Source organism: Ranitomeya variabilis, chromosome 4, assembly GCF_051348905.1.
Source record: "Ranitomeya variabilis isolate aRanVar5 chromosome 4, aRanVar5.hap1, whole genome shotgun sequence".
Lineage (NCBI taxonomy): Eukaryota > Metazoa > Chordata > Amphibia > Anura > Dendrobatidae > Ranitomeya > Ranitomeya variabilis.
Window position 1 is genome coordinate 117,125,924 of NC_135235.1, and position 14,614 is coordinate 117,140,537.

General features: G+C 43.7%; 1 protein-coding gene across 5 annotated transcripts in view; it reads right to left on the reverse strand.

Annotated features, from left to right (window-relative positions):
- SEC31B (SEC31 homolog B, COPII component) overlaps nt 1-14,614 on the reverse strand; it is a 126,713-nt gene that overhangs the window by 64,883 nt on the left and 47,216 nt on the right. For all 5 annotated transcript variants that reach the window (XM_077259158.1, XM_077259163.1, XM_077259160.1 and 2 more), the window contains exons 9-11: nt 10,897-11,058; nt 9,850-10,002; nt 1,486-1,716 (exon numbers count right to left, since the gene is read on the reverse strand). In XM_077259158.1, coding sequence (XP_077115273.1) covers nt 1,486-1,716; nt 9,850-10,002; nt 10,897-11,058 — 546 coding nt within the window. The remainder of the gene's footprint in view (nt 1-1,485; nt 1,717-9,849; nt 10,003-10,896; nt 11,059-14,614) is intronic.

Consider the following 14,614-nt stretch of genomic DNA (forward strand, 5'->3'; position numbering starts at 1 on the left):
AGCGAGATGATTGATTGTCCTTCATTGGGGACAGGCTACTCCCTCTTATCAGAAGGTTTTGGATAGATTAGCCATCATCCTCAGGATGGAGCACATGACAGCCTTATTGAATGCCAGTTTGGACAGATTTGAGACTGTCTGAGTTCCCTGGGACTATTTTACGGACCAAAAGAACAGTTAGGAGCATGTTGGTTTTTGAACAGGTCTCTTCTTCCCTTCCCTATGTGTATGTCTCATCGTGTTTAGTATTGTGGCTTTATAAGAACTGTAATAGGTGTATGGGGATGGAGTCATCTTAATCTGGCATCATTTAGAACTGCTGTTGGACTTTGCCTTCTTCTGTTTTATTGCACAAGATGTTTTGAAGCCACTATGGGGAAACGTCTTCCAAGAGTTCATTCTAATTGTACTCCATTCTTTCTGATCCTCTAATTTGTAAGCCAAATTGTGATTGTTTTGTCTTATTTCTGTTTGTAAAATTTTATTAAATTTAATAAAAATTACACATATTATAAAAAAAAGGGTCTCTTTTGAATGGAGCGGAGATGCAATTGTTCTATCTCCACTCCACTTATTGCCTACAGGACTGCCAAGGAAAGCAGAGTGCTGTACTCGACTCTCTCCAGCAGCCCCCAATGACAATGAATGGAGCGGATGTGGAGCCTGTGCACCAGCACTACATTCAGAACTGGGCAATTCTCAGGGATCCAGAGCTACAAACATGGAATTGATGGGAGTCCATATGGTCAGACCCCTAGCAATCAGTTATCCCCTATGCTATGGCTAGGGGCTAACGTGATATTTTGGGGAAAAACCCTTTGGGTAGTGTGGTGCTTCGTTGTATCTGGATCTGAATGTAGTTACCACATAAGGGCGCAACTCAGATTTACTAGGTCTGAGCAGGAAGGCCAGCTCGGCAGCGACATTCCCCTTGTCTGGAATTTAGTGTCAGACCTTGTTGTACTCGTCTAAGTGCTTATTTTGTCTCCTCCGCCAGCGGCTACAGGAACTGCCAGGTGTGAACTGAAGACCCTGTGTATGACTCCACTATGAAAGAAGCATTACTGCAGCCTGAGAACCCCAAGCGGCCAACATAAGACTGAATACAAGGGTCCTTTTGACATACACTGGGCAATGATGTGTCTGCATACCTGCTTTTTTACTGTACAGAAAAACATGCATGACACTGAGTGCACCATTAATCCTAAAATAAAAGAACCCTAAAGTCTCTCTGACCGAGGCCGCTGACCGGAGTGTCCGGCACAGCTGTGACCACGACCTTACTGGATTTCCAGGTTATGCCATGTACCCTGTGACTCCACAGACCCACGGGGGGCTCACTGATGTCCACAATTATGCTCCCTAGTTGGGGTATCTCCCTGATGTTCTGACTTACAGAGGCCCATTGTAGTATTAGAACATACATGGGACCTGCAGGGCACCCATACTTTTTCTTAGTTGGTGGCAAATATTAAATATAATTACCTTGAGGAAATTCCAGATACTTTTGTCAAAAGCGTGTGAAGAGCTTTGAACTTTACTTTGGCAAAAGCCCAGGAGATTGCCGGACAGCAGTGCCGCTTGTAGCTCATCAGATCGCATTAAGAACTCCTTCTCCGTGGTCACCTGACTGATGCACACTTGGCGAGGAGCGGGCTCATGTGTTTGTTGTGCAGCAGCCTTGGGAGAGTCAAAAGTAACCAACTTTCCCCCAAACTGAAAGGAAAAAAAGAAAAAGAAGATCATACATTTAGCTTCTGCTGCCAATATTAGAATTACTCAGCCTGAAAAAGTTAATGTGATTGTGAAATAATACAACATTATTAACCAAAGGATCCAATATCAAGTCTGTTGAGACACAATTTAATATGTTTGTAAGAAAAATATTGTATTTATCTTTACTTTTTCAATCCCCTTAGAAGACTAACTTGTGATCTGATCATTTGATCGCTTACACCACACGTGTCAAACACTGGCCCACGGGCCAAATTTAGTGAGTACATTTGGCCCATGACAATATCAGCCCGCCCTGCATTGCACTTTCAACTGTATCTGCATCCTGGCTGACGATACTGTTGAAAGCAATAATGGAGGAGTGAGCGGCAGCTGACACTCCCTCCGCCATCATTCTCCCTCTGCGTCTGAAGTCTCGGTGCAGCGGGCGCAATGACTTGATTAAAACTTTCCCACTGTGCTGAAGAGTGCAGAGGAGCAGAACATGCACTGCAGAGACCAGGAGCAGGGCAATTAGGAGGGGGGAGTATTTATTTATTTTTTATGTGGGGACCATTATGCTGCATAAAAAACAATGCAGGCCAATTATACTGTATGGGGCACTATGTGGGGCCATTATATTGTATGGAGCACTATGTGGGGCCAGTACACTGTATGGGGCACTAAGTGGGGCGAGTATACTGTATGGAGCACTATTTGCGGCCGGTATACTGTATGGAGCACCAAGTGGAGCGAGTATACTATATGAAGCACTTTGTAGGGCCATTATTCTGTATTGAGCACTATGTGGGCCCACTATACTGGAATGGAAGGCAATATAGGACCATTATACTGTATGGAGGACTATGTGGGGCCATTATATTGTATGGAGCACTATGTGGGGCCAGTATACTGTATGGAGCACTATGTGGGGCCATTATATTGTATAGAGAACTATGTGGGGCCATTATATTGTATAGAGAACTATGTGGGGCCATTATACTGTATGGAGCACTATGTGGGGCCATTATACTGTATGCAGCACTAGGTGGGCCAGTATCCTGTATGGAGCACTAAGTGGGGTGAGTATACTGTATGGAGCACTATGTAGGGCCAGTATACTGTATGGAGCACTATTTGCGGCCAGTATACTGTATGGAGCACCAAGTGGAGCGAGTATACTATATGAAGCACTTTGTAGGGCCATTATTCTGTATGGAGCACAATGTGGGCTCACTATACTGGAATGGAAGGAAATGCAGGACCATTATACTGTATAGAGGACAATGTGGGGCCATTATAATGTATGGAAGGTAATGCAGGGCCCATTATACTGTATGAAGGGCTGTGTGGGGATTACAGTTGGGGAATCATACTGTGATGCAGTCACCATACTTTGCCAGGTTGAGGGGCGGTCCAGTAGGGTCATCATACCGTGCATGTGGAGGGCACTGAGGGGGTGTCTTACTGTGTCCAAGGGGGCACTTTTCTGGCATCATACCTTATTATCTGCATTGCTCAAAGGTTTTTTTAACCCTTTCTTATCACTTATATAAATTATGGCCATATGCTTTTTCGGCTCTTACATAATATATTATTCCAATATGCTAATATCTATTAATTAAAATGTACTTTGTTTGTGGGACAACCCCACTAAGTTTGTTTCCATGTGAAAAGGTTTGATAAGGTATTTGATAAGGAAATACAAGGTTGGCCCGCGACTTTGTCTTATCTTTAAAATTTTGTCTCTCTGTGTATTTGAGTTTGGTATCCCTGGCTTACACTACATACTGCAGTAGATCGCCAATTTAACTTTGTCCTACGAAGTCCAGCTAAAGGCAGGGCTCCATAGGATTACCAACATAGCAGGCTCAGTCTGCCATGACAACCCATCAGCACACAGCGACAGCATTGTGGATGGGGAAGATGGGAGTCGGTGTACACAAGCAGCAGCAAACTAGTCATTTAAATGTTTGACAGCAGCATTTAAAAGTATAAACAGCAGAGATCAGAGCTGGATTTGGTCACTGCTGTTACAGGCAGATACCAGCTGTATGACACAGCCAGCAACAGCTGGGCATGCTGCGCATCCAGTTCCCAAGCTCAGTCCATATACCTTTGTGCCCGTACGGCCTAAATGCTTGTGTAAGGACTGAAGAGAAAAAAACATATGTCCATGAGGAGGGAATACATATAATCAATTTACACAAAGTAGGCTACACATCCTACCGCTAAATATGCAAGATTGTGCAAAACATGACATACTGAGGGAGAGGTTTTCGTTCAAACAGCAACTCTAAATTCTGTGTTATAAATGCAATCCAACTTATCTGCCTCGGGTGTTACGTATGGATGGCTGATAGCTGACTTGTCTCAGTGGTTGTTGGGCTATGGCTTTACCCAATAGTTCAGGTGGCTATCCCTTGGTCACACATTTATTTTAATGGGAATGATTTATTGGGAATGATTGGAAACATTTCTGCTAACTCTGATAGATTGGCTACTCAAATACAGTAAAGGCTTGTTATCAGTTGATTTGACAAAGAAAATCGATGGAGAACCACTCTCCTGTTGGCTATATCTGGCACTATGGCTGTTCCTATCCAGCCTGAGAAAGCCGAAGGGCCATAAACAGGTGGTGTACTGCACGGCGCGGCCGCCCCCCACGCAGAGTCTACATTTCAGCAATATCTGCATCCTCAGGATGCAAATACCGGTGAATACAATGGTGATACAGAGAGTGGATGAACGGCACTCTACTGTGCAACCAAGTATCTCAGCGCAGAAGGCGCGATAATGTCACTAGATGGAGTCATCTGTGCGGAGCCACAGTCCTCACACTGCACAGACCGTAAAGAAAGCTTTGGAGGTAACGGGATGAGAGAAGTAGTTATATTTATTCTTTATCAGTCAGTAGTTGGGGGAAACATCATACAGTGTGGGGGGCTAAAGGTGCAGCCTCCTGTGTGCAAGTAGCTGTTGATCACAGTACAAGGGCTGAATTGATTTACTGCTTTTTATAATCTTTACAGTTTGGATTATTGGCTACACATACGAGTACCGGTACATGGAACGATAAGCCCTATAGTAACATTTACCAACAGTAGCAGGTAGTCAACATACTTACTGTAATTATTCTCAATATTAAGTTATAAAAATCAAAATAATAATAATAAGCAGAATAAAGTTCAGTCCAACTTAAATTAAGTCCACAGCAGTCAGTGTCTCATGTGGCTCTTTGATGTGTTTATTTAATATCTCTCTCTATATCTATCTGCTCGGATAAGGTGTTATCTTTGCCTGCTTGTGTGCAAACTGAGTAATTTCAGCGTGCTCGAAAGAAATATTCAAGTCCCCACGGCTGTATGTCTCGCGGCTGTTCAACAATAGCAACCTATGTAGGGATTGCCTGTTTGTTAACCCCTTAGTGACAGAGCCAATTTGGTACTTAATGACCGAGCCAATTTTTACAATTCTGACCACTGTCACTTTATGAGGTTATAACTCGAACGCTTTAACAGATCCCGCTGATTCTGAGATTGTTTTTTTGTGACATATTGTACTTCATGTTAGTGGTAACATTTCTTCGATATTACTTGCGATTAATTATGAAAAAAAAACAGAAATCTGGCGAAAATTTTTAAAATTTTGCAATTTTCAAACTTTACATTCTTATGCCCTTAAATCAGAGATATGTCACAAAAAATAGTTAATGAATAACATTTCCCACATGTCTACTTTACATCAGCACAATTTTGGAAACAAATTTTTTTTTTGTTAGGGAGTTATAAGGGTTAAAAGTTGACCAGCAATTTATCACTTTTACAAAACCATTTTTTTTTTTAGGGACCACATCACATTTGAAGTCATTTTGAGGGGTCTATATGATAGAAAATAACCAAGTGTGACACCATTCTAAAAACTGCACCCCTCAAGGTGTTCAAAACCACATTCAAGAAGTTTATTAACCCTTTACGTGCTTCACAGGAACTGAAACAATGTGGAAGGAAAAAGTGAACATTTAACTTTATTTTGCAAACATTTTACTTCAGAACCATTTTTTTTATTTTCACAAGTGTAAAAACTGAAATTTAACCATAAATTTTGTTGTGCAATTTCTTCTGAATACGCAGATACCCCATATGTGGGGGTAAACCACTGTTTGGGTGCACCGCAGAGCTTGGAAGAGGAGTGCCGTTTGACTTTTTCAATGCAGAATTGGCTGGAATTGAGATCGGACGCCATGTCGCGTTTGGAGAGCCCCTGATGTGCCTAAACAGTGGAAACGCTCCACAAGTGACACCATTTTGGAAACTAGACCCCTTAAGGAACTTATCTAGATGTGTGGTGAGCACTTTGAACCCCCAAGTGCTTCACAGAAGTTTATAACGTAGAGCCGTGAAAATAAAAAATTGCATTTGTTTACACAAAAATGATCTTTTCGCCCACAAATTCTTATTTTCACAAGGGTAACAGGAGAAATTAGACCACAAAAGTTGTTGTGCAATTTCTCCTGAGTACGTCGATACCCCATATGTGGGGGTAAACCACTGTTTGGGCGCACCGCAGAGCTTGGAAGAGAAGGAGTGCTGTTTTACTTTTTCAATGTAGAATTGGCTGGAATTGAGATCGGACACTATGTCACGTTTGGAGAGCCCCTGATGTGCCTAAACAGTAGAATCCCCTCAAGTTGCACCATTTTGGAAACTAGACCCCTTAAGGAACTTATCTAGATGAGTGGTGAACACTTTAAACCCCCAAGTGCTTCACAGACATTTATAAAGTAGAGCTATGAAAATAAAAAATCCTTTTTTTTCCTCAAAAATGATTTTTTAGCCTGCAATTTTTTATTTTCTCAAGGGTAACAGGAGACATTGGACCCCAAAATCTGTTGACCAGTTTGTCCTGAGTACGCCGATACCCCATATGTGGGGTGGGGGCACTGTTTGGGCACCCATCGGGGCTCGGAAGGGAAGGAGCGCCGCTTGGAATGCAGACTTTGATGGGATGGTCTGCGGGCATCATGTTGCATTTGCAGAGCTCCTGATGTACCTAAACAGTGGAAACCCCCCACAAGTGACCCCATTTTGGAAACTAGACCCCCCATAGAGCTTATCTAGATGTGTGGTGAGCACTATGAACCCCCAACTGCTTCACAGAAGTTTATAATGTAGAGCCATGAAAATAAAAAAAATCATTTTTTCCACAAAAATGATCTTTTCACCCCCAAATTTTTACTTTCACAAGGGTGACAGGAGAAATTGGACCCCAAAATTTATTGTGCAATTTATGCTGAGTAGGCTGATACCCCATATGTGGCGGTAAACCCCTGTTTGGGTGCATGGCAGAGCTCAGAAGGGAAGGAGAGCCGTTTTGGAATGCAGAATTTGATAGAATGGTCTGCGGGCGTTATGTTACGTTTGCAGAGCCCCTGATGTACCTAAACAGTAGAAAAGTAGAAACAAGTGACCCCATTTTGGAAACTAGACCCCCCAAGGAACTTATCTAGATGTGTGGTGAGAACTTTGAATGCCCAAGTGCTTCACTGAAGTTTATAATGCAGAGTCGTGAAAATAAAAAATATATTTTTTTTCCACAAAAAAGATTTTTTAGCCCCCAAGTTTTTATTTTCACCAAGGTAACGGGATTAATTGGACAACAACTTTTGGGGTCCAATTTCTCCTGAGTACGCTGATGCCCCATATGTGGGGGTAAACCACTGTTTGGGAGCACGGAAGAGCTCAGAAGGGAGGGAGCACCATTTGACTTTTTGAGCGCAAAATTGGCTGTCGTGTTTGGAAACCCCCTGATGTACCTAAACAGTGGAAAACCCCAAATTCTAACTCCATCCCTAACAACAACACACCCCTAACCCTAATCCCAACCCGATCCATAATCCTAATCACAACCCTAAGGATAATGACAACTCTAATCTAAACCCTAACCATAACACTAATCAAAACCTTAAATCCAACACACCCCTAATCCTAATCTCAACCCTAACCTCAACCCTAACTTCAAACCTAACCCTAATCCCAATACACCCCTAACCCTAATCCCAACCCTAACCTTAAACCTTATCCCAAACCTAACCCTAATCCCAAACGTAACCCTAACTTTAGCCGCAACCCTAGCCCTAAGTTTATCCCCAACCCTAGCCCTAACTTTAGCCCCAACCCTAACCCTAGCTCTAACCCTAACTTTAGCCCCAACCCTAACCCTAAATTTAGCCTCAACCCTAACCCTAGCCCTAACTTTAGCCCCAACCCTAACCCTAGCCCAACCCTAACGCTAACTTTAGCCCCAACCCTAACTCTAACCCTAAATTTAGCCCCAACCCCAACCCTAAATTTAGCCCCAACCCTAACCCTGAATTTAGCCTCAACCCTAACCCTAAATTCAGCCCCAACCCTAACCCTAAATTTAGCCCCAACTCCTCTAGCTGCTGGCCGGCAGATCATGGCGGGAGCACTGCGCATGCGCCCGCCATTTTCTTACCGGATGAAGAAGCCGGCGGGCAGGAGGGAACGCAGGAGGACCCAGAGACACTGGTAAGTATATCAGGGTCCCCGAATCTCCCTATTTCTCTGTCCTCTGATGTGCGATCACATCAGAGGACAAAGAATGACACACAGCTTTTTTTTTTTTTTGTGGTCGCCAGTAAACAGTTAATTACCGGCGATCGCAAAACAGGGGTCGCGGTAAAAACCGACCCCGATCATGTTCTTTGGGGTCTCGGCTACCCCCGGCAGCCGAGACCCCAAAGACATTCCGGGTGCCGGCCGGCAGGCGCACTTGCGCATGCTCCCGCCATTTTTTGGCCGGAACAAGATGGCGGCGCCCATCGGGAGCCACGAGGAGCACCAGGGGAGACAGGTGAGTATCGGGGGGCAATCGTGGACCCCACTTCTCTGTCCTCTGATGTGCGATCACAACGGAGGACAGAGAAATTAAATGGGAAATCGCGGTTTTGTTTTTTTTTTTTGCGACCGCCGGTAAACGGTTAATTACCGGCGATCGCAACCCGGTGATCGGTAAAAAAAACCCGAATCATGTTCTCTGGGGTCTCGGCTACCCCTGGTAACCGAGACCCCAGAGAAAATCCGACTCTGGGGGGCACTATTCATTTTTTCCACAGCGCTGTTAATTAACGGCGCTGTGGTTTAAGTACCCTTAACTGCCGCCGTTAAAAGGCGTATCGGCGGTCGTTAAGGGGTTAAACGATCCCTGAATGTGCTGCGGCTAACAGCCGCGAGACATGCAGCTGCAGGGACTCAAACATATTTTTTGAGCACGCCGAAGACACTCGGGTAGCACTCGAGCATGCTCAGGTAACACCTTATCCGAGCATGTTCACTCATCAATAATCTCTCTTCATACACTGCGGTATACAAATTGGTGGATAAAGGTCTAAAGGCCCCATACTCATTACACTACAAAGTTTGGCTGACCCTCATGTATTGGCAAACTGATGTGAATGGGCCCTCCCGTATCTCCACCCAATAGAAGATGTTGGGGGAGAGAAGGATCCAACATGCTGAATTACAACAGCAGAATCTTTTGATTTTCCTGGAGATAAATTGCACTCAGATGTCTGACAGCATCTCTTTCTTAAAGAAGCACAGAAGCGATCAGAGGAGCCCAGTGTATTAAAGGAGTCAGGGGAAGATAGATGACCGCTATCTAATGCTAGTTAATAAACCAATTTTTTTATTAAATTATCACAAGTGCATAACACCCTCTTAAGTATCTTTTACTATTATTGTGGCTCCATAGCACATCCAAAGACAACACAGTACTCAAAAAGTATGCCACTACTTTCACACGGAAACAGATCATACCTCATAGATAGTGACACTCAGGCCTCGCGCACACTTGCCTATAAATCGGACGAGTGCAATCCAATAATTTAAAAAAAAAAAAAAAAAAAAAAAAAAAAACGGATTGCACTTGGACGACAACTGAGGAAAAAATCATTCCGCTCTCCTGGATGAGAATGGGACAGATATATACGCTAGTGTGAGCGAGCCCCAAGTCTAATCGTCACCAGGGACTATAAAACATGTGTAATACAAAGTAAGGTGACCGGCCAGCAAATAATTCTAAAACCACTGCAGTATTAGGACATCAGCTCACCGCAAAGGAAACTCCAACTGGTCTTCTAATCCAACGAGGAGGCATTTTCAGCGGAGGAATAACAGTGGTCTGTGTGGCCTGCTGTGGCACTTGGAGAGGAGGTAGAGGTTGTCCAGTCCCAAAAGGATCCAGGTTGTTGAAAGAAGATGATATCTAAGATAAAAAATTATAGGAAATAAGTAAAGGCAATATCTGAAATTCGACCTGTACTTTCAAAGGGTTGTCATCTGTAGGCAAAGCTGGCCCTTAGGACAGAAACACTTTACCTGCAGAAAAAGGGGTTGTTAAGTGGAAAGAAGACATGATGTATCTATCCATAGATCTTGCTGATCAGCGGATTGTCGCTGGGAACGGCAGAGATTGCCACAACGGGAAATTTTTATCCCCATTACACTTTCTTGTCATGAGAGAATCCGTACCCCTTTAGAGTTAAAGAAGCACTACCATTTTTATTTTATTCCCTAAACCGGTGTAAACGTTTGTGTAGAAAGTGTAAGTGCGGTAATACACTCACAGATTGCAGTCTTCCCTGGTGTCGACCACTGTTGCAGTCCTTTTCCCACTCATGTGGCTTCTATGTCGACCAGCTGAATTACACTGCACTCTGTCTGTGATCCAAAGTGGCTTTTATAATGCAACTCAATGGCGTGTCAGAACACGGCTTCATTAGCGGACATTGGAAACGCAGCTTCCAGCTCTCAAAGAGCGCAGTGTGATCCGACCGGTCAGAATAAAAGTCATGCGACTCAGAAGAGGACCGCAATGGCACAGGAAACTGATGAATATATCAACACACTGACACTACAGTCCAGTATGCAAGGCTGTTCTTCTTATTAACCAGTCCGGTGATGATGGAGAGTTAATGAAAAGAACCACATATGCTAGGAAGTAAGTGGCTGTTCCCAGGTCCTCCCATCCAGCAGCCACAGATTACGGATATGGCTGCTGGACTGGCTCTTAGAAATCAATTAGCACCTATTCTAGTGGTTGGCTACCCAATGTCACAAACAGCATTTTATATTCTTCTAGAAGCACATCAGAACATACCCTTTCAGCTTGGCTCCTCTGCTGAGCTTCTAGGCTTCCACCCATGACGGAGTACACACTGACCCAACCATCAAAAGATGCAGCAGAGAAGACCGATGGATTGCGTGGGCACCACTGGACATCAAAGCACCACTGGTTTTTGACCGGCAATTCATATACCACCTAGATTTACAAAGGAAAACAGAAATCAGATTTTAGAACTGACATCCTATAAATGTCACAAATGAAGACACAACGTTCTTACTGTATACATTCACAGCATTAGACTAAGATTTTTATGATCTCTTACTTGCACAAACTATATTAATATCCGGGTCATCTAAGCATTTATTGGTATATACATACATTAACCCCTTCACCCCCGGAGCTTTTTCCGTTTTTTAGTTTTTGTTTTTTGCTCCCCTCCTTCCCAGAGCCATAACTTTTTTATTTTTCCCGTCAATATGGTCATGTGAGGGCTTATTTTTTGCGGGACGAGATGTACTTTTGAACGATACCATTGGTTTTACCATGTCCTGTAACAGAAAACGGGAAAAAAATTCCAAGTGTGATGAAATTGCAAAAAAAAGTGCAATCTCACACTAGTTTTTTGTTTGGCTTTTTTGCTAGGTTCACCAAATGCTACAACTGACCTGCCATTATGATTCTCCAGGTCATTACGAGTTCATAGACACCTAACATGTCTAGGTTATTTTTTATCTAAGTGGTGAAAAAAAATTCCAAAGTTTGCTTAAAAAAAAAAATTGCGCGATTTTCCGATACCCGTAGCGTCTCCAATTTTCGTGATCTGGGGTCAGGTGAGGGCTTATTTTTTGCGTGCCAAGCTGAAGTTTTTAATTATACCATATTGGTGTAGATACGTTCTTTTGATCGCCCGTTATTGCATTTTAATGCAATGTCGCGGCGACCAAAAAAACGTAATTTTGGCGTTTTGATTTTTTTTCTCGCTACGCCATTTAGCGGTCAGGTTAATCCTTTGTTTTTATTGATAGATCGGGTGATTCTGAACGCGGCGATACCAAATATGTGTATGTTTGATTTTTTTTTATTGTTTTATTTTGATTGGGGCGAAAGGGGGGTGATTTGAACTTTTATATATTTTTTTTATGTTTTTAAATACTTTTTTTTTTTAAATTTTGGCATGCTTCAATAGCCTCCATAGGAGGCTAGAAGCATGCACAACTCGATTGCCTCTGCTACATAGAGGTGAAGTACAGATTCACCTCTATGTAGCAGAAATGCAGGTGTACTTTGAACGCCGACCACAGGGTGGCGCTCAAAGCAATCGGCCATCAACAACCATAGAGGTCTCAAGGAGACCTCTGGTTGTTATGGCAATGCACCGATGACCCCCGATCATGTGACGGGGGTCAGCGGTGCGAGCACTTCCGGCCACGCGGCCGGGAGCGCTAGTTAAATGCCGCTGTCAGCGCTTGACGGCGGCATTTAACTAGTTAATGGGCGCGGGCGGATCGCGATTCCGCTCGCGCTCATTGCGCGCACATGTCAGCTGTACAAAACAGCTGACATGTCGCGGCTTTGAGGTGGGCTCACCGCCGGAGCCCACCTCAAAGCAGGGGATCTGCCAGCTGACGTACTATTCCGTCAGCTGGCAGAAAGGGGTTAATATTACAAAAAGTATAAATTAACAAAGTATTAATATTATATAGTACATTTACTTTTCATTTCATATTTTTATTTCCCCCTTTCATTACCCATTGCCAGTCAGCCCCCATCCAACAAATAAGTACCTGGATGGAAGAAGAGAGGATTAGAGAAAGAAAGGGACAAATTAAGTGTAAAAGCTGTTCATATGCTACATTCCTCATCATTACATTGAACCGCTCACCAGTCTTAAGGGATACACTAGATAACCAGTTTTTTGCACTAATATTAACTTTCAAATTAGTAAAAAAAAATAATGTATATATTATATCTACACTCGCCAGTGCGCTGATTTTTATTATTTTTTTCTTAAGAGAATATGCCAAAATACCAAACTATTGATATCTGGACATGCCTAACATTTCTGCTCTCTGAAGAATCACTTCTTTTTTTTTTTTTTCCAGACTAATGATGGTCTGTTTCACTTACATTGAGAGCGCTATGACCGCATGTTGAGGGTTCACAGCAACAGCTTCCAAATGCAAATGCCATACCTGGAATCAGCTGCAGACCTTTTTACCTGTTTAATTGATGATGGATTAATGACGGAATAACCTATGCAACCCATTAAAGAGCTTTTGAGGTTATTGTCCAATTACTTTTGGTCCCTTTTTTGGTTGCTACATGAAAGGAGTTGCAATTCCTAAACCCTTATTTCAATTAAGATGTGAATACCCTCAATCTAAAGCAGGGAGCCTGCACCGTAAGCACATATAGATTATATAACTATCTTGAATATGTTTTGGTAAACAGCTAAAATGCCAAAACTTTTGTCACAGTCCAAATGCTACTGGACCAAACATATATATGTACATATACACATACACACGTCATACATTATTCATGCAGGAATTTTTAGGCAAATTGCATTTTGACTGTAAAGTGGCACTTACAATGTCCAATAATCCATCAGATTCTAAAGATAGCAACCCTTCGTTTACGATAATTGCGTAATGTGGATGGGATGAGCGACAGAACGATGTGTCCAGAAACGCATGTTCATTGTGCAGAAATTGTGACGACACAGCATTTTATCTTAATTAACCAGACATCTATTTTCAGCAAGCCAGGAGGAATAGACTTAACTGTATGCTGACTTTTGAATTTATGTGTTTCTTTCTGGTTGGTCAAGAAAACAGTTTCTCTGTCGCCCATGACGGCACCACGGAGAGGCGATCCGCCCACCAAGGACAGGAAACCTACAGATACAAAGGCGGTACCACTCTCCCGCATCAGTTGGTTTCCTGTCCTTGATGGGAGACCTACAGACTTACCAACAGGAAGATCGTCGTGGGATTTCGGGGCCAATCAGTCCGACTCAGGCAGCGGGGGTCCCCCTGCCTCGGCTGGTGTGGTGACCCGAGGCGCCACCGCTGGGGCTAGTGGGCCTCTAGGGTGTGCGGGGGAGGTGACATGGAGTTCGCGGTCACCTCCCCAGGTAAGATGCAGCAGCGACAACATCCAGGGGGGTCCCTCTGTGGTTGTGGGAGGAGCGGCGCGGCTCTCCCTTTGAAGCGTCAGTCTGCACACTGCAGAGCCGGCCGGCGTGCAGAGCACCGCGCCTTAGGCGAAACCCCAGCAAGGCTGCAGGCTGCAAGGAAACCGGGAGCTCCGGGGGCAGCGTTTCAGGCGCGCCATGCGCGGCGCCATCTTGATGATCAGGGGGATATTATGCCACTTTCAATTTTCAGCCCTACCTTTCGGACTAGCCATAGCCCCGAGAATATTCACAAAACTAATCGCGGAGGTAATGGCTCATCTCAGAGAACAGGACACCCTGATTGTACCATATCTGGATGACTTTTTGATGATAGGCTCCTCTCCCCAACATTGCAGCAAACAGCTGGAAACAGTAAGGTGTTCTCTAGAGGACCTGGGCTGGCTAATAAACTTAAAAAAGTCCAGATTGTTGCCTTCCCAGGTCCAAGAATACCTAGGTCTTACTCTAGACTCCATAAAGGAAGAATGCCGGCTTCCCAGGGAAAAATTACAGAAAATAACAGGGCTGGTGTCCAAGATACAAAGCTCTCCCCTCCATAACTCTCCGCCAGGC